Genomic DNA, 22,553 nt, shown 5'->3' on the forward strand with positions numbered 1-22,553 from the left:
GCTCTTCTTCAATATGACCTTCAGGATTTGAGGGAAAAAAATAAATTTCCTAAGAATCCTTTCCTAGGGATACACATGTTCTTAGGGATACATTTTTGTTGGGAATCCCTTTCATCCCAACGGTCATGTTGGTCATATTAATGAAGAGGCTCAACCCATGGGTTGAGGTTAGTATTTTCCCAGAATGCCAAGGTTGATTTTTGAAGATATGAAAATGCCACGTGTCATAAAAAAAGCGTCTAACAAAGTTTTTCCTTTCTTGTGTATCCCGATAAAAGTGATCTATGGTTCGTTGCCCATGCCACGTCATTCACGTACCCAACCGCGTACCAAGACCGCGTGGAGTCATCACGACTCTAAATGAAATATTGAAAGTCAGATTTTTGATACAGACGTCCGTCGTCAAGTCTTAATTCTCCATAAGTTCAAAATCTTTCCCATTTTGTATTGTATTTCAAAAAAGTAAGATGAGGTGAGGGGTAACTTCAACCCGTCCTTCTTTGATGCTTCTCTCTCTACTTTTAAAAAACAGACGCCAAGCGATTCATTTTCGACGAATCATCTTCAACTTTGACGAACCTCTATCCCCTTATCGTTTCCTTGTTCAGCTCCTTCCGTACAGGTCAGTTGCCGGTTACCAGGTCGAATTGCTTCTATGCTCTCTCTTCTTTCCTGTTTAAGGTCAAGAATCATAACTATCTGAACTCTTGAATCACTCTTTACAAAGTTGTTTTTTTTTTTATCTCTAGCTGTTCGATCATATGGGTTTTTCTCCTTAGTCGATATAATAAATTGGGTATCGAATAATTTAGTTGAATAATAAGATTCTTATTCGAAAATTTCCATGATTGGTAGTTGGTTTTGGATTTTAGCTCTTCTGGCTTCTGGGTTTCTCTCTTTTGTTGGCTTGTTGAATTGGGCATTGTAGAATCCGGTCAAATTTTCAAATTTTGATGGTAGTGGAGCAGGTTTTGGATTCTTAGCTGGTCTGAGTTGTCGATTTGATGAACGGGATATCGAGGAATTCAGTTGAATTTTAGGATGTTAATTGGTGATTTTTTATTGCCATAATAGTTGGGTTTGGAATTTTATCTTTTCCCCTATCTGGGTTTCCCTCCTCGCCCAATTTGGTGAATTGGAAGGCGAAGAATTTGATCAAATATTAGAGGGTACTGGACTATTGGATTATCCCGGGTTTAAGATTTCAAGCTAGTTTTCCACCTGAAATTGACTCTATCAATTTGGTGAATTTGAGTATCCATGATTTTGGTTGAATTCTGTGGAAGCAGGCAATGGTTGTACTTGTACCTTCATGTTTTTCGTGAAATTTTGCTAAATACAGATATGATTGTCTTATCTATGACTACTCAAGATTTGAATTCGGGTGAATGAATTCATTAAGAATGATTTTAGCCATATTGGGTCTGTTGATGTTAGTACAATTGCCGAGCATCTATGTGGCAGATTCAGTGGTTTGTTCAATGGTTTGTGGAGCTGATTGGGTCAAATATTCAAATTCTTTAGAACAAGAGTTGTTTTACATAAATGGGCATGCAGTAGGCAAAGTTTCTTTCTGTGAAGCCCTCAGCTATTATAAGGCAACCAAGTGTTTCTCTGATTCCAGTTTGGAAGAATGGGGAAGAGTTACGTTGAATTACTGTGGCTTCAAGCTTTCTTTAGGTAAGCACTTCCGATGGTTTTGTATGTGAATGTTCCTTTATAAGAACATGTAAACATTTTATCATTTTTTTTTAATGATTCTTCATAAATATAATTTCAATCTGAAAGCAAGTTTTGGTTTTGGTTCGGGTTTTCGGCTTTGAGGGCTCTTTATTTGGTATATTAGGAATTTGATTATAGAATGAATCTTTTATTTGCAGTGGAGTTGCCTCAAAGGGCAGGAAGAAAAATTTTGCCGGGTTCAAGAAGAAATGAATCCACAATCCATCAACTTGTCCAGAAAAGTCATTCGAGAGAAGAACGCAACAATACCAATTCTTCTTTAACCCCAGAGACCATGGTCATGGCAGGTCCAGGAATGCTCCTTTTTTGTTGCAGCTTACTTTGTCCATGCTTCCGTTCTAGGAGGAAAGAAACTGACGAAATTGCTCTTTCCAAGGACCCAAGTACTAGTGAGTGCTCATCATAATAATATTTTGTGTGTGTGTATTTTTTTTTTTTTTTTTTTGTAGGTATAAGTGTGAAGGCAGGGTTTTGATCCCGGTTCTGGAATTATGACTCATAGACTTTACCAACTTACCAAGTTAACACCTGTTAACCAACCAACTACTCCAAAAGATCGATCTGTTGGAGAAGGGGAGAACAATGAATATAAGGGGGTCATGAGACTTAAATGAGGTATGACACAACGGAGAGTGGAGGAAAATATATACTCAACACTCCCCCTCACCCATAAGGGTGGAAAGAATTGAGCCCATGACCTATATGAACCTAGCGCTCTAATACCTTGTAAACCAACCAACTACTCCAAAAGACCGATTTGTTGGAGAAGGGGAGAACTATGAATATAAGAGGGTCATGGGACTTAAACAGGGTATGACACCAGAGAGTGGGGGAAAATATACACTCAACAAAAGACCATTAGAAAATATGAAAACATGAGAATGTATCTTCTCCTTTTTTGTTCTGTATAATTGGCACTAGGCAAGGACAAAGAGTTCACCAATTCAGTTTAAGGTCTACAAGATTGGGTAATGTGCATGAGTCCCTACTTGCAAGATCCATTTCACACCGAAGTTGCGCTGGTCACTAGTTGACTGGTGGTGTTTGCCATTATTCTTTTGGACCAGCTTCACCTAAACAAATGCTTGTCTTGTGGTCACCCTTCAGAGTATCTAGTCCGTAGGCTTCCATTTTTTTCAGTTTCCTTAATCCATGTTGAATTACTCCTCTGACTAGTTGAGTATTGGTTGTCTTTTCCAATTAAAGTCAATGTGGCAAAGTATGGATTTAGTGTTACTTCTCTGATGAATAAATCTGTTGTTGCAGTGGAGTCAGTTTCCTCTTTGGAAGTAATAACTTCTGCTTCAGAAAAAGGTCGAGGCAGTCCACTTCGAGTGCCAGCTAGTCCACTACGAGTGCCTCCTAGTCCTTCTCGATTCTCAATGAACCCGAAATTGAGTAGAATTGGATCTATACATCTCGATATGAGTCAGGTTATGAAAGCTACCCACAGCTTCTCACCATTACTACAGATAGGTGAAGGAGGTTTTGGGACTGTTTACAGGGCTCAGTTGCAAGATGGTCAGGTCGTCGCCATTAAACGTGCAAAGAAGGTAATTATCAGTTTCTTTCATGCTGTGCATACTACTATTTTAGTAAGGAAGTAGGGACTGTTATGCTGTTGGTAGGTTCCTTGGGAGTTTGAAACATTGTGCAAGAGAAAAATTCATCATGAAACTACTAAACTTCAAAATAGAAAGATACATAGGTGGCAAAAGTACTAGAGATTCTTAATGGGACCTGAGGGTATGTGTGGCAACTAAGACTTGAATAAATGGATTGGTAAGGTATCATCATCACTAATATTTAGGCTATAAATTGCTCTCTCACTGCAAATGGTATGATTACTATTATGGAGTCTGTTAGTCCGACCATTTATTGAGGAAATTATAGTGACAACACACAAGATCATAGCAGTCTTACTCCTCTATTTGGCTCAAAGGGTCCTTAATTCTCGATTAGAGTTATTTCTGGTCTTGCAAAAAATCTATTTTTAAAAAAGTAAGCCAATATGTAGCTAAATTTTAAATTAAGATGTCCGTGGAACAGCTTTGTCTATAATAAGATTTGGGCATCTCTTGATTGAATAAGCACTTTGTTTTTTCCCCAGGCGATGTTTTTTTTTTTGCTTGGTGGGGTTAATGGTTAACAGTATTTAGTATAAGGAGGGGTTTGAACCCAAGACCTTGGGAACAACCTCCACAAGGTCTTATCACTTAGCTAAGTGGTCCTTCTTATTAAAGGTGAAGTTGATTGGATAAACTCTTAATTGGTATAACGTGGAATCATTCATTATGAGTGTAGGATTCTATCTTCAACATGATTAAATTGTGCCGGCCAACCAAATATGACTCAACAAAGAGTGAGGCCCAGCAAGGGAGATAACATGCAATTATCTAATTTAATGATGTCTGACTTAAGAAAAAAAGATAAGAAAACCAATATGAATACTCCCTTTGGGATACAAATGAAACTTGTTGATTGGTTGAATTTTCTAACTTATGTGATATATATATAGTCAGGATACATTGACATGCAACTTTTGACACCAAAAAACACATCACCCTGCACACACATCTTGAAAAAGCACTGGTGCCACTTTTTCCTATTAAATCAACACATATCTGACCACTGCATTTTAGAGGTCTGGATGATGTGTTTTTTGTGCGCGCGTGTTAGTGCAAAAAATTATTATGACTATACTCATGTTGGCATGAAAATTTTGGACAGGAAAACTTCAACATGTTGCGAGATGAATTCATCAGTGAAGTACAACTGCTAGCCAAAATTGAACATCGGAATCTAGTTAAGCTACTTGGCTATATTGATAAAGGAAATGAGCGCATTATCATTTCTGAGTATGTTCCAAATGGTACTCTTAGGGAACATCTGGATGGTAAGTTCCATTTACCTTAAGGAATCACTATTCTAATTTAAATCGAAGCTTAAATATTTAATACTTTGGCGGTTATCTTTGGCAGGTCAGCATGGAAAAATATTGGATTTTAATCAACGGTTGGAAATTTCCATTGATATTGCTCATGCCCTGACCTACCTTCATCTATATGCAGGTAGCTGCGATTATATTATTATTATTATTATTTTATTTTATTTATTTAGGATAAAATTCTTTTCTTCAAGTACTATTCTAACAAGAGATTATTTATAGGGCAGTAGGGTTATGTTAACAAAAATCTTGTTTGAGACAGCCTTAAAATTTATTTCGCTAAACCAGTGTTTATTGGCTCTTAGGCTTAGTGAATGAATGTTTATAACAATTTCTTTCCTTCTTTTTTTCTCTGTCAATATCCATAAAACTTATTTAATGCTTCTGTGGAACTTCTTAAGTACTTTCCATGCTCAAATAGTTCAGAAAGATTCATCATTTTTTTAAAAAAAAAATTTATATTTAGCATTTTTAAAACATCATTTTTTTTCCTTCCTTGCTAATCTATAGTGATTTGTTTACAGAGAGTCCGATAATCCACCGAGATGTGAAGTCATCCAATATTCTTCTTACAGAGAGCTTGAGAGCTAAGGTGGCTGATTTTGGGTTTGCAAGAGTTGGTCCAATGGAAGCTGATCAAACACATATTTCAACCATGGTGAAAGGGACCATGGGTTACCTTGACCCCCAATATCTGAAAACCTATAAACTCACTCCCAAGAGTGATGTGTTTTCATTTGGAATCTTATTAATAGAAATTCTAACTGGACGTCGCCCTGTAGAGTCGAAGAGAGTTGGTGATGAAAAGGTCACAGTCAGATGGGTAAGTAGTTTCTTCTCTTCTCCTCTTAACAAGCTTTGATATCTATGTTGGGAAAAATAGAAGCAACGGAGAATGAGAAGAAAAAAAAAAAAAAAAAACAAGATGCAATCACACAGATTTTAATTGGTTCCCTCAAGATTGAAGTACATCCACGGAGCACACCGATTCCACTATGAAGAGAAAACTCGCAGTTACATATTACACCATTTCACTGAAAAACGAAAATATATACCCTAGGAAAACATAATTAGGGTTTTACATAATACTAGTGAAATTACAATGAATAACAAACAATAACAATCTGTATTAGTTTTAACTTTTAATTACTGATCAGAGGAAATCTCAAAAGTCTGTCATATAGAACATAAAATATAATTCATAACTGACATATTACACAGAAACACAATGATTTACGTGATTCTCTCAAGATTGAGGTACGTCCGCAGATTACACCGATTCTACTATGAAGAGAAAACTCGAAGTTACAGATTACACCCTTTCACTAAAAAAGAGAATACATATCCCAAGAAAACATAACTAGGATTTTACACAATAGTGGTGAAATTACAAAAATACCCTTGAGAGAATTTCTTTCAGGGGCTCCTCTCCTGAACCCCTACCTTCCAGGCCGAGGGGGCTTGCCCCTCTCCAACCCCAAGTACTATGTTAAATGATGAATGATACTCCATGTTGGCCAGTACCATCAGGCTCCACAAACCATAGCATTTGTGCCATCTTCTTATCTTCATGTCTTTGTGATTTAAAGCTTTGTACCATCCAAGAATGTTTTGGCCGAGATTGTAATGAAACATTGAAAGTTACAGATTGTTTTGGTCTAGTCTATCTCAATTTTCTCCTGAGATATCGCCTCTTGATGATATCTTATACCTTGAACCCTGTCCTGACTCAATTACCCATCTTTTGAAGTGATCTGCTCCTGATCTATTTGCTTGATTTTTTTTTTGGCCGAATGTGCAGGCCTTCAACAACTATAATGAAGGACATGTGTTAGAGATGTTGGATCCTTTAATGGATGAAGTGGTAGACAGAAAGATACTATCGAAGATGCTTGATTTAGCATTCCAGTGTGCTGCACCTACACGATCTGATCGGCCTGACATGAAAGAAGTGGGAGAGCAACTGTGGGGTATAAGGATGGACTACATCAGGAGTATCAAGAGAGGGTAATTCTGTAACATCAGATGGTTGTTCCACCCATTTTAGTTTACTCACTTGGTACGATCTTCAATAAAAAATGTGCATGTTTTTGGCTTACTTCAGACTTTTGTAACCTCCAACGAAGTCTAACGAATGGCTGAGATGGGAAGAGAAATATAGATTTCCTAGGGATTAGCACAAGTTTCCTAATGATCCATTTTGTCGGGAATCCTTAGGGTATGTCTTCACATCACAGCCAGAATTTTTCTTTTTGGTTTTGATTTAGTTGTTGTTTAGTGTTTGTACTTTGTATTCTCCAACTTTGAGAAGTTCAAGAAGAAGAGTGATGTTTTGAGCTTTCGAGATATATATATATATATATTTTTGTAACGAATGTTTGATTGCACGGGAAAATGTTATTTACAGGTCTTTAATTGTGTATCACATAAAAAAGTCATTTTCACGGTGAAAATGATTTTCTCGAATTGGTGGGAAAATAAAAATATTCTTAGATCTTACCTCGAGAATATGATTATGTTTGATTGTTGGTAATTCCGTTTTCAATGGAACTCAAAGTCCAAGAAAAAGTGATCAAGGAAATCACATCATACTGAAAATGATTTTCACCAGAATTGCACTTGAGGAGGTATTTAAAAGAAAAAATAGAAATTGCGTACTATCGTGGGCTTGGTTAAAGAAAATAATATTTGAGTGTTTGGCTATAGATTACAAGGAAGGTATTTATATCATCTTATATTATATCGACAAAATAATGCTGAAGTGACCTCAAGCTGGAATCTCATGTCACACTTCTTGATCTCGATGAAATGCATCTACGGCTCTTATGCACTTCCACATAAAAAAGTGCGACATGAGATATCTGACTAGTAAATGTTTAAAAAAAAAATATTATTTATAGAGTCCAACTAACCTACCTGAGTTTCATCTACGGTCAAATTTTTTGACTTTGGGATGCGTAAAACAAGTTCTCGAGATCTATAACATCTTATTTTACGTATCTTGATGACTTTCTGATTATGGATGAGACTTAATAAGGCCTTTTTCCCCATTTTGCTAGTCAGGAAGGTGCGATCGACAATTAGAGATCATTAGTGAGTCTGTCCTTATCTTTTAGGATAGACTAGTTGCACACCATCAGTTATCAATTGCACACCATCACTAAAAATTTCATTTGCACCCCATTTGAATGATTACGCTTCAAAAATAATTAAAAATGTTACATTTTTTTTTTCATTATTATTGATTTAATAATTTTTGTAAGAAATATTTAATTATTTTTAAATAATATTTATAAAGTTGCACATTTTAAAATCATTTTACAATAAATACTATCATTCTAAAAAGAACACGAGCAAAATCAATCACGAGTTGAGATCTTAAGCAAAAAAAAAAAAAAGATTACGTATTAAAACACAATCAATAAGTTAAAAAAGTGATTATAAAAAATAAAATCAGAAAAGAATTTTATAAAGGTTGGGGTGCAACCAACGATTGATGGTGTGCAATTAGTTGATCTCAATCTGGGTCATGTCATCATAATGAAACGATAGGGATCGAAATTTCAAGTCCCATGTGTTACTATCTCATTGGTTTGGAGGGGAAAACCTATTTTAATTGCAAAAGTGATCATTGAATCTGGACAAAATTTTACACACGTGTCTTGTTTATATATATTGAAACTACTTCAAGTTATAAAAGGCCAAAACATAACATATTTCTCCTCCCAACATGACACGTGTCCACTAAATCTTTCCAACTAAGAATGATTAACAATTAATTTACTAAAGAAGTAAAGCATCGAATCGATTCAGCATTCCTTTTCCTGTACACTAAAAACAAAAGAGCTTCAAATCTAGCTTCTGCGTCTCACCTCTTCCAGATTGTGAAATTTCCCTAATTGGAACAAATTGCAGATTTCGATTCGCGTCTCTCTGTTCGACGAAATCTCTGACTGAGTATTTTTCGATAATGGCTTCTATTTGTCACTCTCGTTCCAAATTATCGGTCTCAGACATGATTTGGTGAAGCTAAGTGTCAAAAAACCCCTCTGTTTTTTTAGGTAAAAAAGCATCTGTATTTGTTGGAAATTTCGGATTTTTCGCTCGTTTTTTAGGAAAAATGTCCTTCTTTGTTGGATTGTTTCTGGGAATCGTTCTCGGTATTGGATTGATCATCGGCTTCGCTCGCTACGCGAATACCAGATCCAAGCTCCGCTGTGATTTGGTAAAAAAATTCGATCTGTTTTGTACCCATTTTTTAAATCAAAATTTGAGATTTTTTTATTTTTATTTTTATTATATTTTTTATTATATTTGTTTTTCTAGGCGACAACAATAGCGGCATTTGCAAAGATGACAGTAGAGGATTCTAGGAAGATTCTTCCAGCTGAGCTTTACCCTTCATGGGTTGTCTTCTCGCAGAGGCAAAAGTTGAGTTTTAGCTGTAGTTCTGCTTTGTATTGTTCTAATTTGTTTAATTTTTCTTAATTCTGATTTGTTTTTGTTTTTAATTTACAGTTAAATTGGCTTAATCTTGAACTTGAAAAGATCTGGCCGTATGTCAATGAGGTCGTTCTCCTGCTTAGAAGTTGAGGGAAGAAATGGTGATGGTTAGAACTTAGAAGTAGTTCTCATTTTTCTTTTGCTGATACAGGCAGCATCGGAGCTGATAAGAACTTCGGTCGAACCCGTTCTCGAACAATACAGACCCGTCATTTTATCTTCCCTCAAGTTTTCAAAGTTGACTCTTGGTACTGTTGCTCCTCAATTTACAGGTTAGTATGATTGGTGGGTCATCATAACTGTTTCCTGATTCTTTAGTTGTTATTTTAGGTTTTGGATTTAGATGTAGTAATTGTGGTATAGTTGTGTTATTTTTCTTATTTTATGAATTCTTATAACTGTCACATTGATCGGTTGTAGCTTGTGTAAAACAATTTGTTTTAACTTTGAAAATCACACAGTCCATACGAATCCTCTCAAGCTTTGAATCCTAGTTAGCTAAATGGGAAATGGATGTGAGAAACATTATGGAGAACTGGAATGGGAAACCACCTTTGAAAGATTTATGTGTGCATATAACGAAACAAATGGGAAAGGGTAATAGAATGGTAAAAAACTTTGAAGTGCCCATCCTGCTTCAAAATTTTGGTAAAACCCTCTCCTTTAGATTGCACGTGGTGTCTCCAAGGAAGTATCCCATATATTAACGAAAAAGTAGGGGCATGAAATAAACACAAAAATCTACATGTTGTATTACGAGGAGGTTTCCTCCAAAATTTTGAAGTCGCTTGGTCACTTCAAAGTCGGACTCAGAGAAATGTCTATGCATTTTTGAAGCTTTATCGAGATACATTGTCCTAGAAAGAACAACCTGACACGCTTCAGCCCCCCAATCAGGGGTCTGCGCTTGTTACTGAGCATGTAGTCTTTTCAGCCTCCGTTTGCTGGGCCGGACCATATTAGGTTGTTCTATAGATGTACGACAGGTTGTTCTGGCCGTAGTGTGCAGGAGCGCACTTATGTTTTCTATGCAGGCTTTACACAAGAAAATCCTACTTTTTGGTAACATTATTCACAAGATATTCTTCTTGAGGGATGGGGAATCTGTTAATCACACCCTTATCCATTGTTCCTTTTTCTTGGGTATTTGGTCAAAATTTCTTTCCAGATTTCGTATGGATTGGGTCTTTCCTTTATCTTTCATCTTGTTATTAGAATGGTGGACTTAGAATATCTTCTCTCGTAGAAATCGCTACCTTTGGGCTATCCTCCCATCGGCTATTACTTGGGGCCTTTGGAGAGAAAGAAATATCAAGGTGTTCCAGTGCAAGGCTAGTACGTCTCATGCGGTGTTTATGGATGTCTTAGGGCTGCTTTACCTATGGTCGTAGTTGAGCAGAGAATTTGCGGGTTCTCTTTTGATGATTTTTTTTTTTGAATGGGATTCTTTATGTGTTTCTTAGTGTTTTCTTGTCTGTTTTCTTTGGTTGTTTTGTTGTTTTCTTCAGCCTTGTATTTTTTTCTTGCTTTTGTTTGGGGACTATCTCAGCCTCTTTCTTTTGTATTTTCTTTCTTTGCCCTTTTGCAATATAATTTTACTCTTATCAAAAAGGTATTCTTCTTCTTGATTATTTTTGTATGTTCAAAGGAAGTGGTGAATAGATTCATCATTTACTTATGCATTGCCATTTTGTTTATGAAATTTGAGTGTTTTCTTGTCCTCATTCCATATTCATTGGTGTTTTCCTAGTTTGGTCCGTACTTTGTTCCAAAATTGGTAGATTGAAATTTTTTCTTATAGGGGAAGAAAAGATTCTTTGGAACTTGGTGTGTTTTCCCATATGTTGGGGCATATGGAAGGAAATAAACATCAGATTATATGAATCAAAAGAGCACTCTATCCAGGATGTGATCATTTGCATTGCTGGATTATTTTTTTTTCTTTTGGTGTAAAGTCTTCAAAGAGTTCAAGTAATTTATTTCCGAAGATCTTTTATTTGGATGGAATGTGGTTGGTATCAAGGTTTAATATCTCTTCTTGAGGTAAAATGTTTTGGTTGGAAGAAAAACCCTGTCAGTCTTAATTGAATTATTACGAGACAATCTGAAACATTGAATGTTTTAGAATCAATATTTCGTTTCGGTCTTGGCCTAAATCAGAATGTCTCAAATGAAATATTCTGAACTTTAAACCATGGTTTGCATTGAGTGAGGAGTGGCTTGTATTTGCTCTCGCTTATGTTGTTTGGGGCAGGTCCTCTCGACCTCCTTTTTCTACTTTATTAATAAATTTTCACCTATCAAAAAAAGATTATGGCCCAGCCTGTATAGACTCGTAAACAGATTTTATGACGTTTTGCAGGTCTTTCTGGAAGTGACCCATTTAAGCTAGTTTACTTTTTTATTTTTCTGAGTTTTCTTTTCTTGGTTATATCTTCTGTCTGGCCATCAAAGGTTGTTTAAATGGTTATTACTCAAACTATGATTCTATAATTCCAATTCGCCTTTTTCTGTCAGAATTGTAGTTATGTAGATCTGATATTTGAGACGTGGGGAGCCCCAAACAGGGTGATTAGCTGGAAAAGTTCAGTTTCTTGGGGATCATGTTGCAGTTAATTGTCCTTACCATACGATATGGTTTGGGAAAATTTCCTAAGCAATTAATATGGAAATTTGAAATTGTTTGGATAGTATGTCTATTTTAGGTTACTTTCCTCTGAAATGGATATACCTCATTGATCATGAATTCCCATATTTTATCTAATATGTGCAAACACATGCTAATATGGACGCATAACTCTCTTAATAAACTGGGGGCCTTGTGGAAATGTGGTTATAGTAAACTTTGAGATTAACCATGATCTATTTTGTGAGTGAGTTTACCGTTTTCATTAGTTAATGATTATATAAGCTCATACAAGTTGACATTTTTTTAGGAGTTTCCATTATTGAAGATGGAAGTGGGGGAATCACTATGGAATTGGAGTTGCAGTGGGATGGGAATCCAAGCATCATACTTGATATTAAAACTAGATTGGGTGTGGGACTACCTGTTCAGGTGACCTTAAATTATTGCTTATGCGTAATAGCTGAACAGGTCTTTTACATTTGACCTATCATCTACTTAGAAATTTCTGAAAAGCAGTTATTCCTGGAAATTTGCATAAATTCTCCTTTTTGTATTGCTAATTATTCTTAAGAATATTTTGAACCACAAAAGAAACACGAATGGACCGAGGGACCAAGTAGAGTATGGACCAAGGTCCACATTTGGGCCTCATGGATGCCCTGTTGGTCCAAATGACAACTCAACCCTCTTGTTAGTGTTCTTGATTGGGTTTGAAAAAAAACAAGACAAAAAAAAAATTATTTTTTAGCCAGATCTAGAATTTGAAAATGGATGGCCACTGAACTCCTAGATTTAAAATTTAAATCCAATGGTGAAAAGATCTCCTTTTTCAATTCTGTTTTTTTGGGAGTTCATAAAATTTTATGCCTACATACATGTGGAACTTGATGTTGTCTTTTGCCACCAAGTTGACACATGGTCCATAGAGATAGATGGTCCTTCGGTCCATATAACCCTATTTCTATATATATGCTAGAATCCAATATCAATTTATTAATGATCAATGTTTCCTTTTATCTGAATTCTCAGTTATGTTAACATTACTGAAATTCTTAAAAAATCTAATTATGTCAATTTAAATTCAATTCAATGAACTTTTGTAATAATACAACTCAAATACTGTTGCCCATTTCTTATTGTTCCCTCCTGAAAGAATTTCTAGTGCCTTTTCTGTAAGCATTTCTTTCTATGTTTGTCAAGCAACAGTTGGTTGAGTTTTTGGGAACGTGACTTCTAAATTGATCTTTTGTTTATGAATTTCCTACCTAGGTGAAAAATATTGGGTTCACTGGGGTTTTCAGGTTAATATTTAAGCCACTAGTCGAGGAGTTTCCTTGTTTTGGAGCCGTTTCTTATTCTTTGAGAGAAAAGGTGCAGTATTTCTTTCTATGGGCTTTTTCTTTGAAGCTCCTTTTTATAAGGTTTAGAAGCATCTATAACCTATCTATGTGTTGTGTACTCACACTCACATTACCTGTGACATTATAATATCCTGATGTTTTGGTAAGCAGAAGAAGTTGGATTTTACCCTTAAAGTTGTTGGTGGCGATATTTCATCAATTCCTGGGATTTATGATGCTATTGAGGTTCGTGGTTAATTGCCAATCATGTGGTCTGATTCTGTTGCTATTTCTCCTGAACTAGTTGACTGTATTTTGTAATTTCTCCAATTTACAAACCTTCCCTTAAGTTTCTACCCATGCTTATGTACATTTGCACAGACATGCATTTCTACTTATGGATGTATTCGTGGTTGCTAGCATAGCCTTAGATACATATAATGTGCTTGTCATGCAAATAGGAGTTTAATGAGCATGTTATTTATACAGGGAACAATACGGGATGCTATTGAAGATTCTTTAGTATGGCCAGTTCGGAAGGTTGTTCCCATTTTACCCGGGGATTATAGGTATGCACCTTTTTTCCCCCATTATATGAGATAGAATGGCGATGTAGACCATCAACAGCCTACCAATACTTGTGCCACACATGTAAAAGAGTAGGGGGGGGGGGGGGGGGGACTAATCTTGGACATGGGAAGTAATCTAGGCCCAATTTTTTTCCATTTTGTATTGTTTTTTAAACCTCCCAATTCATTCATTCGTTTACCATTATGATATGGTGAATGTGCCAGCAACTTGCCAACAGATTGGGTGGTTGTGGATATGTGTATTACCCTACTGAGTTGGCCTTAGTTTATGTGATCTTCTAGATGGGACCCATTGAAATGATGATCCATCCTCCATGTGCACCATGCTCATGTGTACATGCTAAGCTGCTTTTAGGTCATCCTCATAGTCTTGCTAAGTGGCAACTTGGATGCTCTCATATTCAAATGCTCAAATCAGCACCATTACCAACTTCCATTACCTGCAATTTGTTTGTTGTCTAGTGACCTGGAGTTGAAACCTGTTGGAACATTAGAAGTGAAGCTTGTGCAGGCCAAGGAGTTAACAAATAAGGACATCATTGGGAAATCTGATCCTTTTGCAGTACTATTTGTACGCCCGTTACGTGACAGAAGGAAAACTAGCAAAACAATTGTAGGTGATCTCATTTTCTCCCCATGTTTTTGTTCATCTGTTTTTTTCCATAGTCTAACAATAATTTCTTATTATTTCCTTCAGAACAACCAGTTGAACCCTGTTTGGAATGAACACTTTGAATTTATAGTAGAGGATGTATCTACTCAACACTTGGTAGTAAAAATTTTTGATGATGAAGGGGTTCAAGCATCTGAACTCATTGGATGTGCACAAGTACGGCTGAAGGACCTTGAGCCCGGTAAAGTGAAGGATGTGTGGTTGAAACTGGTCAAAGATTTGGAAGTACAGAGAGATACCAAGAACAGGGGTCAGGTGAGAACACCAATTTCATTCTTTCCATTTTTAGTGGTAATGACATCTAAGTCCCAGCTTGGTACAACCAGAAATCTCCATAAATTGGCATAGTTTATTTATTATTTTTGTTTTGCAGCATGCTTGGTTGTCCCCTCAATTGACTCTTTTAAACCATTCGGGAAGAAAACAGAATTTGATTACAGGTGTATATTTTGGTCAGCTTGAAAATGGGCATCTTTCTATTGTTGCAGAAGTATTTTTAAAATTCAAAACTTGTGAACGCATTATAGAAAAGTATTGAAAACATTCATTGGAATTTTAGGCAATGATAAAGCAAGCATGAAAACACACCCATGACTCGTCATTTTATAACTAACAACTATTTGGAATAAAAAAGTACAAGTTATCACTTTTGGTTGAGACTCATGGACTTGCACCTTTTAATATTTATAATAATGTCGAGTAATGACATGAAAGGAAAAAAAAAAATCCGCCTTGTGGCTTGAGTATTCATAATCATGTCTACTGAATAACCTCATCTTTTTTTATATTTTCAATTTTCAATTCTTAAAACTTTTAAACTCATGAAAGTTAGATTTTACATGCAATTAACCCATTGGATGAAGGTGCCACCTTGCTGACGTGGTAAACTAAAGTGATTTGTGGTACCGTAGACCTGTGATCAAAGATGGAAAGATTGAGGAAGATGTTTCCCATAGAATCATAGTTGGATGGTTAAAGTGGAGGTATGCTTTTGGAATGCTATGTGACCGAGTCATACCAATTAAATGAAAAAAGAAATTCTATGAGATGATTGTAAGACCATCTTCGTTTTATGGAACTGAGTGTTGGGCGTTCAAGAAGCAGTGTTAATATATTGAGCATAACAGAGATGAAGATGTTGAGATGGATGAGTGTAAAGACTAGGAAAGTTAAAAAGAAATACACTCATTCGAGAAAAATGCAGGCGTAGCTCCAAGCTTCAAGAACTTGTAAGGTCGATTACAACCCTAATTAAAAGGAATATACAAGTTAGAGGTGAAAAGAGGATGTGAATACTCTTCCAATGACAAAAGAGCGAAATGTAGGCCAAAAGAACATGGATTGAGATAGTGAAAAGAGGATGTGAATACTCTTCCAATGACAAAAGTGGATGTGAACGCACTTACAATTTGGGGTAAAGGCTTCAATGATGATAATGTAATAAGGACACAAAACATGTTTTTTTAGGGCGTGTCCGCATTGTCAAGCGGACATACTACCATACCTCCTCACATATAGAGACAATGTCACCCTTTACTTTAGTGTTTTTCTATAGAAAATAGTAGCTCTGATAGAGGGTTGGTGTAATCCGTCCTCCATATGGTAATTTATCAAAACATAACCACAGTTAAATAAAAATTAATATCAAGCTATGGTGTATAGAAATAACCATACACTTAATTTCTTTCTTCTTTTTTAATAACCCTTCTCTTTTCATTTTGGGTTTTAGGTGCATCTGGAGCTTTTATACTGTCCTTATGGCATGGAGAATGGGTTTACTAACCCGTTTGCCCCCGATTTCTCAATGACCTCCTTGGAGAAGGCCCTTAAAAGTGGGACAGATGGAACAGAGGCTGCTGATGGGAAAACAACCACGCAGAAGAGAAGGGAAGTTATTGTGAGAGGAGTACTTTCTGTGACGGTGATGTCTGCTGAAGACTTGCCGGCAACTGATCTAATGGGAAAGGCTGACCCTTTCGTTACAATCCAAATGAAGAAAACCCAAACGAAGAACAAGACAAGGGTAACTTTCAAACTGTCGAAAAAACTATTGCCCTAGTTTGTTTTTCCTTTTTATGCTCTGTCCAAAAAGAATGCCATATACCTGATGGTTACGATCATCCTATTAAGTTGATTTTTGCTTTACAAGATCTCCTAGGTGGGACCCATTGGATGGTTCTTACCCACTTGCATGTGCAGCGAGTGTCCTAAAGTTGTGGGCAATATTTAACTGTTCATAAATGCTCAACTAATAACATTCCCTATTCTAAAAATTGTATTACATTCTCAGGTTGTGAATGACAGTCTGAATCCAGTTTGGAATCAGACTTTTGACTTTGTTGTGGAGGATGGGTTACACGATATGCTAATTCTGGAAATTTATGATCACGACACATTTGGGAAGGTAACATCTTCTACCAATCTCGTTTATTTGTTCTCCATTTGATAGGTAACTTAAGAGGCTTAGAACTGGTGGTGTCCTGGATTAAAACACAACATTCTGGCAGAGAGAAAGCCTGGTCAGCTGTTAAAATATTTCCTTAGTTGCTGCTGACACTGTTGATGATAACATAATAGAAGAACTTTGATTAGTATCCATTTCCTTGAGGATATGTGGTGGAGTTGTACCAGTATGGTTGGTAGTTATGCTCGTAATCATCTTTGATATTTTCAATACTTATTTCTTTGAATAATAAGATCAAAGTCCTAATGAGAGTTTAAATGTGTTTTCAATAATCTAATTTCGATGGTTTCTCAACAAAAAAAAACGAACTTGGGATGAATGAGATCTTTAGATTTTCTGATTGATTATTATTGAAAATTAGTTTGTGAAAACTACTGTTGCCCAAAAAATTTAGTGTGAGATTTATGATTATAAATGGTGCTGACATGCTGTTGGGTGCTCCACACTGTCAAAGTGTCTGCCCAGCTGAAAATAGCTTGAAAAAGGTTCTTTTATTGGAGGTGTAGGATCATTGGATTGAGATGACATTGGATGTGGTCTATCCAAGTCAATCGACTGAACAACACAGATTTGATGAATCAGTGGCAACTTGTGCAGTGTTGGTATCCTTGAGTTCAGCACCACCAAATATGTGAATGTGATATTCCTTTTTATAAACAATATGAATAATGATTTTCTGACGCCCCCACCACAGAACTGTAGATCATTTGCCCCGGGATACGCAGAACCATAAATCTATTCTTGTGTATCCTGAGGCAAATGATCTACGGTTCTGTGATGGGGGCATCAGATTATCACGACTCAAACAATACACCATTAAGGTATCAGTTGTAGGTTAAAATCTCAGTGACCTAGTTCACAATTTGCATGGGTTTGACAGTGGTCTGCCCTTTTGTTGTTAAAAGACTAATGAGTTCATAAGCTTTACTAACACTGAGAGTTTTGTTTAATCACTTCAGGACTACATGGGGCGAATCATCTTGACACTCACTAGGGTAATATTAGAAGGGGAGTACAAGGACTCCATTCCCCTGGACGGCGCCAAGTCAGGAAAGCTGAATTTGCATCTCAAGTGGACACCACAGCCTATATACCGAGATTCCTGATTGAGAAAAGCTATGGCCAACCAGTGTTGCATACGAGGATGCATTTCTGTTTTCTGTTCCTGTCCTTCCTACTACTGTACTCTCGCAGGTCTCTAGTCCTTGACATTTCAAATTATTCTAATTTTGTATTGTAATTCGAAAGCTAAAAGAATTTTTCGAGGGGTTTAGGTGAAAAGCCCAAGCAAATTCTGTTATAGAAATACACGATAATAGTGGAACTTTTGATATTGTATATCAAGAAGAAAATAAAAATGTGGGGCACTGCTAGATCAGAACACATCAGATAAACTCATTTACGTGTATGATCAGAAGGACATCTTTATATGAGACCTTTATATATTTTTCCATCGAGTATGATTTGTTTTTACGAATTTTGTCAGCTTTCTCTGGCTGCTGGATTTTGTTATTTCTTTGTTTATGCCTAAGAGGAACTCTGGCAACTATTTGTTTCAGTTTGGACTTTGATGTCAAACTTGAAGAGAGTCTGCGATGGGGTGTGTATAAGAAGCAAGGAATAGTGGAGCCTCAAGACCAGTTGAGGCGATGAACTGGCCTGAGTTGCTTCATTTGAGGTCTTGGGAGCATAGCCTGTGATTCACTATATAGCAATAACTTTTTAAATACATAATTCGGTTTCCTAATTCGTAATTCTGTCTTTTTTTTTTTTTTTGAAGGAAAGATGTATAAAAAAGGACAAAAATGGAAGTTTTTTGTGTGTGTAGTTTTTCACATTATTTTCGAAGTTAAATAATGGTTATAAATGTTGTTATTTCCATTAGAATGGGACCACAAGAATTGACGGATGGCTTAAGAAATGAAGAAAAAGCAAATTAATGGCTGAGAAAATCGGGAGAAAAAAAAAGAACCAGGCTACTTGAGCCCACTGTTTAGTCTCTCCACACCCACTTCCTCCATGCACAACTCTAAAATCCCTTCATTTTCAACATTCGCCTATTTTCAGTTACTCTTTGCACCCACCAACCCAACTGAACCTCATTCGGTATTCTCTCTCACACTCATCTTCTTCTTGCACTATGTTTGGATTAAGAAAAATGGAGAGAAACTCATTTATTTTCTCCTCTCTTCTCTCCATTTCTCTCAATCCAAACACAATATATAGTCTTCTAATTTACATATACCTAGATTTTAACTAGGATTTGGGATACAAAAATTATACTCTTTGAACTTGCAAAGTAGGTTAGAAATGATCATGGAAACATCAATTTCTGATATAAATAAGGATTAAGAAATCTCGACAAGACAAAAAAAAAAAAATCAAATGAAGCTTCATTACATGATTTACCAATGAAATCATTAAAAGAAATTTGGTAGGATCCAACAAAATCTACTTGAAAGGACAATAGATTCCTATTAATGTCCCAATTAATATATTCTTACCGATTCCTTTCAGATTGAATAGGATCATGGGAGACTTTCCACTACTTAAGTATCACGTGAATCGCACGTGCTCTTACAATTCAAACTTGAAAAAAGAGAGTATTATATGGTAGTAGAGTGCTGATATCCGTCCGAAGCTTCCTACTAAATTATGGTTGCTTTTTCCCGCCATTTCAACAAACTTGGATTCTCAGTCTTTGAACAACAGCAACAACAACAACAACGTAATCTCTTAGAATCTCAACTCGTCTCTGTTCTCCATGGTTGTAACCATCTCATCCAACTTAAACAAGTTCATGCCCACCTCTTCCGCAAAGGCCTCGATCAATCCTCCTTTATTTTTGCCAAATTTCTCCGAATGATCACCAAATTCAATGTCCCCATTGAACCTTACCCTCGACTCCTCTTTGATCAAGTTCGATACCCGAACTCATTTCTTTGTACTGCACTCATTCGAGGTTACGCTCTCCTTGGACCGTTCAACGAGTCGATTCTCCTTTATAAACGTATGAGACGTGACGGTATTCGTCCGGTGTCGTTCACTTTCTCGGCTCTTTTCAAGGCTTGTGCAGCCATAATTGATGTCAAATTGGGCCGGCAAATTCATGCCCAGACAATTTCGATAGGCGGGTTTGAATCTGATCTCTATATTGGTAACACATTGATCGATATGTATGTGAAATGTGGGTTTTTGGAATGTGGGCGTCTAGTGTTTGATGAAATGCCTGAAAGAGATGTTATTTCTTGGACATCGTTGATTGTTGCTTATGCTAAGGGTGGAAATATGGAAGTAGCAAAGGATTTGTTTGATGGGTTGCCTGAAAAGGATATGGTGGCATGGACAACTATGATCACGGGTTATGCCCAAAATGCAAGGCCATGGGAGGCACTGAGATTGTTTGAGAGTATGAGGGATGCGGGCGTGCACACAGATGAGGTCACGTTGGTCGGTGCCGTTTCCGCTTGTGCCCAATTGGGTGCGGTAAAGTATGCCACATGGATTCGGGATGTCGCTGAGAAAGATGGGTTGAGTCCTGCCACGAATGTTGTCATGGGGTCTGCCTTGATAGATATGTACTCTAAGTGTGGAAGCGTGGAAGAGGCACACCGGGTTTTTAAAGGGATGAAAGAAAGGAATGTGTTTTCGTATAGTGCAATGATTGTGGGATTTGCCATGCATGGCCGAGCTGATGCAGCAATGCGATTGTTTTATGAGATGGTGGAGACGGAAGTAAAGCCAAATTGGGTTACGTTCATTGGGGTGCTTACGGCATGCAGCCATGTGGGGATGGTTCAACAAGGCCAAGAAATATTTGCAAGTATGCATAAAGATTATGGTGTTGCACCGTCAGCGGATCACTATGCGTGCATGGTAGATCTTCTTGGTCGAGCCGGGCACTTGGAAGAAGCTCTCGAGCTCGTGAAGACAATGCCAGTCGAGCCCCATGGAGGTGTGTGGGGAGCACTTCTTGGAGCGTGTTGGATTCATGGGAATCCCGATATTGCCGAGATTGCGGCAAACCATCTATTTGAGCTTGAACCCAATAGTATTGGGAATTACATCCTTCTCTCCAACATTTATGCTTTGGCGAGAAGATGGGATGATGTTTCCAAGATAAGGAAGTTGATGAGAAAGAGAGGTCTGAGGAAGAACCCTGGCTGTAGTTGGGTGGAAGCAAAGGATGGAACTATTCATGAGTTCTTTGCAGGTGACATGACGCACCCAAAGACTAAAGAGATAAAGGAAGCATTGGAGGAGCTTCTAGAGACATTAAAGCTCGAAGGTTACAAACCAAACCTGAGTTCAGTCATCTATGATGTGAGTGATGAAGAGAAGGAGCGGTTACTTAAGAATCATAGTGAGAAGTTGGCCTTGGGATTTGGTTTGTTGACCACTAGTGCAGGCAGTAGTATTAGAATCGTGAAGAACCTCAGAATGTGCGAGGATTGCCACGTGGTGATGCGTGGTGCATCTCGGATCATGAAGAGGGAGATTATAGTGAGGGATAATATGAGGTTTCACCATTTTCGTGGTGGAGTGTGCTCTTGCGGCGATTTTTGGTGATTAAGAGAAAATTCTAACTTCAACAGAGAGATATAAGACTGGCCACTAGAGTCTTGGATACTCTAAGAACGAAGATTCCGAGATGGATGGTGAAATAATCCATCCATTGATTGGATTAATTTTGTAAGTTTAATACAAATGTCACATTCTTTACAATTGTCTTTCATGCCCATCGACACTGACCATCTTATCAATATAAATTTTTTTGGGGCAATTTTAAATCCAAAAGGTGGCTACTTGAATGGATGGAATTAATCAATAAAAATATTCAACAGTTACATATAGCATTATATCTCTCTTTTTGGTTTGGCTGTCATATATTTTCTCTATACCTACGTGACTACAAATCAAATGAATGTACTTTTGAGAAGATTATGTGGTGCTTTATTATTTTTTTGTACTAATTTTCTGAAATAATACTATCAAACCAGGATACTATGTCAAGAGCTTGGACCTATAGATCCGTTGGTTCACATATTGCAATGCAACTTTGAGGTCATGGGTTCAATTAAAAATGTTGGAAGCAAAAGCAGTAGTTGATGAGAGAAGACCGAGGTTAAGGGACATGTCACCAATTTGAAAATGGATATTTAAAGGAGAGGATTCGTCCCCAACTTTGAAGTGCTTTTCACAGTTTTTAGTGGAAATTATTTTTGTAAAAATAAATGAATATCAAATTTACACATATTCTTTACTTAAAAAGTATTTGTGGGCCAATAATTACAATAAAATATTCCTCATTTTTGTAAAACACCTTAATAATATGGAGGTATTTGGAGTTTTTTTTATATTTATATAAGGGATTTGACCCACGTTTTCACTATAATGAACAGACTTAGAACAGGGGGATATAATAAATATTGGTAAAAGTTAAGGGGGTTTTATTTTAAGAAAATATATTATTTTGTTATTTTTGTGTTTTTGTTTTTTAAATTATATGGTTAATCTAATAAGGACAAATGATATTTAATAAACATGGCTGACTTAATACATCCTTTGACACTCTTTCTTAACCTATAAGATAAGAAGAATCCTATATAATACCTTTCAAATAGACCCATAAGGACCAGTTCAACTGGGGTCATTTCCACCACT

The 22,553-nt window shown here is 36.7% G+C and overlaps 3 protein-coding genes across 3 annotated transcripts; all 3 read left to right on the forward strand.

The window, feature by feature from the left end:
* The first annotated feature begins 447 nt into the window (after positions 1–447).
* Positions 448–7,034, forward strand: LOC147397275 (calmodulin-binding receptor-like cytoplasmic kinase 3). Its single transcript, XM_086452813.1, has 7 exons — positions 448–1,680; positions 1,881–2,132; positions 3,010–3,296; positions 4,474–4,639; positions 4,725–4,814; positions 5,215–5,513; positions 6,492–7,034. Exons 1-7 carry the CDS (start codon positions 1,389–1,391, stop codon positions 6,699–6,701), a joined length of 1,596 nt encoding a protein of 531 aa, XP_086308939.1. The 5' UTR covers positions 448–1,388; the 3' UTR covers positions 6,702–7,034.
* Positions 7,035–8,502: 1,468 nt separating this feature from the next.
* Positions 8,503–18,349, forward strand: LOC147397276 (synaptotagmin-5-like). Its single transcript, XM_086452815.1, has 13 exons — positions 8,503–8,915; positions 9,017–9,119; positions 9,207–9,259; positions 9,345–9,465; positions 12,130–12,251; positions 13,092–13,193; positions 13,334–13,408; positions 13,652–13,731; positions 14,215–14,365; positions 14,450–14,680; positions 16,155–16,448; positions 16,716–16,829; positions 17,849–18,349. The coding sequence occupies exons 1-13, from the start codon at positions 8,811–8,813 to the stop codon at positions 17,993–17,995; spliced, it is 1,698 nt and encodes a 565-aa protein (XP_086308941.1). The 5' UTR covers positions 8,503–8,810; the 3' UTR covers positions 17,996–18,349.
* Positions 18,350–19,384: 1,035 nt separating this feature from the next.
* Positions 19,385–21,844, forward strand: LOC147397277 (Pentatricopeptide repeat (PPR) superfamily protein). Its single transcript, XM_086452814.1, has one exon. It carries the CDS (start codon positions 19,545–19,547, stop codon positions 21,456–21,458), a length of 1,914 nt encoding a protein of 637 aa, XP_086308940.1. The 5' UTR covers positions 19,385–19,544; the 3' UTR covers positions 21,459–21,844.
* The last annotated feature ends 709 nt before the right edge of the window (positions 21,845–22,553 follow it).

This window comes from Akebia trifoliata, chromosome 8, assembly GCF_017979445.1.
Source record: "Akebia trifoliata isolate Shusen 1 chromosome 8, ASM1797944v1, whole genome shotgun sequence".
NCBI lineage: Eukaryota > Viridiplantae > Streptophyta > Magnoliopsida > Ranunculales > Lardizabalaceae > Akebia > Akebia trifoliata.

Coding starts and splice junctions, on each gene's coding strand:
- LOC147397276 (XM_086452815.1), top strand. CDS start 8,811: ATGTCCTTCTTTGTTGGATTGTTTCTGGGAATCGTTCTCGGTATTGGA. Junction 9,120..9,206: donor TGTCTTCTCGCAGAGGCAAA/AGTTGAGTTTTA, acceptor TTTTTAATTTAC/AGTTAAATTGGCTTAATCTT. Junction 16,830..17,848: donor ATCACGACACATTTGGGAAG/GTAACATCTTCT, acceptor TAATCACTTCAG/GACTACATGGGGCGAATCAT.
- LOC147397275 (XM_086452813.1), top strand. CDS start 1,389: ATGAATTCATTAAGAATGATTTTAGCCATATTGGGTCTGTTGATGTTA. Junction 2,133..3,009: donor TTCCAAGGACCCAAGTACTA/GTGAGTGCTCAT, acceptor CTGTTGTTGCAG/TGGAGTCAGTTTCCTCTTTG. Junction 4,815..5,214: donor CTACCTTCATCTATATGCAG/GTAGCTGCGATT, acceptor ATTTGTTTACAG/AGAGTCCGATAATCCACCGA.
- LOC147397277 (XM_086452814.1), top strand. CDS start 19,545: ATGGTTGCTTTTTCCCGCCATTTCAACAAACTTGGATTCTCAGTCTTT.